Source organism: Trachemys scripta, unplaced genomic scaffold (assembly GCF_013100865.1).
Source record: "Trachemys scripta elegans isolate TJP31775 unplaced genomic scaffold, CAS_Tse_1.0 scaffold_28, whole genome shotgun sequence".
Taxonomy (NCBI): domain Eukaryota; kingdom Metazoa; phylum Chordata; order Testudines; family Emydidae; genus Trachemys; species Trachemys scripta.
Window position 1 is genome coordinate 591025 of NW_023260513.1, and position 3811 is coordinate 594835.

Here is a 3811-nt window from a genome sequence, read left to right on the forward strand (position 1 = left end):
AGCAAAATAAAACAAAAACACGCAAGTCTAAGCCTAATACAGTAAGAAACTAAATGCAGGTAAATCTCATCCTCAGAGATGTTCTAATAAGCTTCTTTTACAGACTAGACTTCTTCCTAGTCTGGGTCCAGCAATCACTCACTCCCCTCTGGGTGCTGCCCTTTGTTCCAGTTTCTTTCAGGTATCCTTTGGGGGTGGAGAGGCTCTCTCTTGAGCTAGCTGAAGACAAAATGAGTCTCTCTCTTGTGCAACATTACAGCCACAAGATGGGGTCTCTAGCCACCTGGGCAAGTCACATGTCTGTGAATGATTCTGCTTTTTGCAGGCCAATGCCATTGTTTACATGTTACTTTGAACATTCCCAGGAAAGCTCAGATGTGGATTGGCATCTACCAAAGTGCATTGGCAGTTAAGTGTTTCTAGATTGGGCACTTACTGAGAATAGTCCTTTCTCAAGAGGCTGACCAAATGCTTCACTGAGGCTACTTAGAATCAAACAAATACATAGGCAATATTCATAACTTCAAATACAAAAATGATACATGCATACAAATAGGATGAATATATTCAGTAGATCATATCCTTTTCAGATATGTTACTTGGCATATCTAGCATAAAACATATTCCAATTAAGTCATATTCATACTCATAAGCATCTTTCTATAAAGCATTATGGGGTGCAATGTCACAACAGGTTCGATTTTTTTTCCACTGAAAACTGGCTTTTCAAGGGAAATGAAAAATGTGGTGGGAAATTTTTCATTCCTTTGAAATTTTTCAGTTTTTTGATTAAACTAAATGACAAATTTTGAATCAAAAACTGCTTTTGAGAGTCTTGGCTTCTGAAAAAGTGAAACAAACTTGGAATTTTGGGTGCATCTGCTCACTTTTCTTTCTCTCCTTCCCCTCTTCCCATTTTCCAATGGAAGGGAAAGAAAAGACAGAGCGAAAAGTGTGGGTGGGGGGAATATAACAACGAAAGAACTAAAATGTTTTGTTACGATTGGTTTAATTTTTTTCAAGGAAAAATGCCACAAAAATTGTCCAACAAAACAGCATTTTTAAAATTTCCTTCGATTTTTTTAATTTTTAAAATTAAATTGGCAGAGAAAATATTTTTCTCCTAGCTCTAAGAAGTAGCACCTGCCTTGGAGCCCTCAGAAAATGCTGACTCATACAACAGTAGTTTAATCATGAACAAAGTGAAATTTGTACCCTAACTGACAACAATTAAATTTAATAACACAATCTACCAATATTAGCTTTGCTATAAACACTGTCTAAGGGAACAATCATGTCAACATCTTAATTCTTTCATGTTTGCTGGAAAAGGGACGATTCCTCGGTTGAGTTTGGATTACACAGGGTATTGAGTAGTTTATTCTGACAAGAGAGCTTACAGCACCAGATATTTAAAGGCTAAATCCCTCTGAAACATCTGGCCCACAGATCAGTGTCTGATCCCTCCCTTGCCTCTGTGTCAGGAGCCGCAGATCTCAAACACTGGCCCACAGGGCGCTTAGGAGCTCATCAGTCTGAATCCACCACCCAGTGTCCTGCTCACGCTGCTAGAATAGCCGCTGAAGGGGAGCAGAGGACTCCAGTCCTGGGCTCTGATTGGTGGAACCCTGGGGGGCCCGACGGGTCCCCAGCCTCTGTGTCCCCCAAGCCAAGGGGCAGGACGTTGTCTGTGCCGCTGGGTCCTCCCTGCTCAGCTCTGCTTCCCCTGAGATACCTGCCCCTGATCTCCTGGGAACCTCTCCCCACATGACGCCTGGTTTGCCCTCTGGTCTGTCCCCCCCACGTCCCAAACAGCCTCTTCAGCGAGGCCTCTCCCCGGTCTCCCCCCAACAGCCTCTTCATTTGAGGGGTCTCTCCCTGGTGCTCGGCTGGGTCCCTCTCCCACAGGGGGGCTCCCTCCTTCCTTGGTGGGACCCCCCCACTCCACACAGAGTTGGCCTCCAAGGAGCATAAAGACCCAGCCTAGAGCCTCACAGAGACCTCCACAGCCATAGAGCAATGGATAGAGCGTCACCCCCCTTTCAGCCCTGCCTGTGCGGGGAGGAGACTGGCTGAGTCCTCCAGGTCATAGAGATCAGGAGGGTGGGGGCTAGAGGAGCCGCACATTGAGATCAGCCCGGAAGAACGGGCGGATTCTCTCCCCAGTGAAAGAGGCCGGCGGGAAAGTGAATATCGGGTCCCCACGACTAGCATCGAAAAACGCCACCTGCCCCCGTTCATAGTCCAGATAAACCCGGATCCTGCGGGGTCCCTGGCTCGGGGGGAACTGGATTAGCTGCTCAGGGGATGTGGGAGCCCAGCACCAATCCTCACTGCATGACACAGCCCAGATCCCCTGCTCAGGGTTAAGGCTGATCTCTCCCTTCCTGGTCACAGACTCTTTGGCCAATCCCACAGCACAGTCTCCCATCCCCTCTGCCTCCACCTTCACCTCCATCTCCCAGTAATGACTGCCCGAGGTGAATCCCTCACAGCCCAGCACACAATGCTCAGTGTCAAATCTCTCAGGGTTGTTGGGCAGATCCTGCCGTGTCTCCCCCAATCTTGCACTTCTCCGATCCGCAGACACGATGAGTTCGGGATGGGCCGTGTCTGGATCCAGAGTCACTTTTGCTGTAGAGAGAGAATCAGAGCGTGAGGGGCAGAGCTCAGCCCTGGGGCAGGGTCTGATCGTGTCAGTGACAGAACCTGCCCCAGCTGGGGAGTGAACCAGGCAACCTCCTGCCTCCAGGATTTACCCAGCTCTGCCTGGGGAGCAGCGCTGAGATCTCAGCCATGTGCCGGGGGGTTCACACCCCGACAGAGCCAGTTCAGGGACAGAGTGAAAGGATCAGCTCCGCTGAGCCAGGACCCAAGACCCAGACTCTGAGTCTCAGTGATTCCATCCTTGTGCTTGAGGGGAAGACACCTTTGTCCTTCCTTTAGTCTGCCTGGCCCCTAGTTAGGGGGGCTCAGGGCTGCAAAGCAGAGAGCAGCCAGAGTGTGATGCCTCCTGTCTATGCCCCCAGCAGAGCCGTCCCTTGGGTAGGGTGAATCGGGGCGACCGCTCTGGGCCCCATCTTTGGGGAGCCCCGAGGGCTTGTGCAATTGGCTGGCGCAGTTGGTCCCAGAAGAAATGAGTCACTTCCGCCCCAGCCCCCGCACCCCCCTAGGGATGGCCCTGGCCCCCAGCATGGCCCCAAACCCACTCCTACAATAACTGGGAGCAGAGTTGGTGTAGAGCCCCTGTGCCAACTTCACACGGACGGAGGGAGGGCGGGGGGGGGCTCCCTGGCACCGGAGCTATTTTCTGGGGACTGTTTCCAGGCACGTTAAGGTCATTTTTAGGTCAGTCTCTGGATGTTTGAACTCCCCTGGCCCCTCCCCAGGGTGTGCGCATGTGACAATCAGTGTCGCCCACTCGCCCACATGTCCTGGAGAAGGGGATTTTGGCTCCTGCTGCAGGAGCTCTCACCCCCACATCTGCCCGTCACCTGCCCAGCAATTAATCCTGTTCCCCAGACCCCATCAGTTCTGTCCCCGTCCAACCCCCCGCAATTCAGTCCCCCAGCCCCATTATCACCGCCCCATCAGTTCAGCACCCCTACCCCACCGCCCTCAGTTCACCCTGCCAGCACTCACCCTATCTGCTCAGAACCCACCAGCAATTCAGCCCCCCCAGCCCATCAGCCCCCCGCTCACTTCAGGCCCCCTGCAGCCCCCAGGCCATAATAAAGCCCTCCCAGCCTCACCTCTGCTCCTCCTGGGGTTCTTCACCCTCCCTAGGCCTGGGGGCTACAGTGGGGGCCCC

General features: G+C 52.0%; 1 protein-coding gene across 1 annotated transcript in view; it reads right to left on the reverse strand.

The window, feature by feature from the left end:
• Positions 1-709: 709 nt before the first annotated feature.
• Positions 710-3811, reverse strand: part of LOC117870416 (E3 ubiquitin-protein ligase TRIM7-like) — a 25651-nt gene continuing 22549 nt past the window's right edge. Inside the window, exon 7 of the mRNA XM_034757555.1 lies at positions 710-2675. Within this exon, the coding sequence (XP_034613446.1) occupies positions 2111-2675 (565 nt within the window). The 3' untranslated portion in view covers positions 710-2110. The remainder of the gene's footprint in view (positions 2676-3811) is intronic.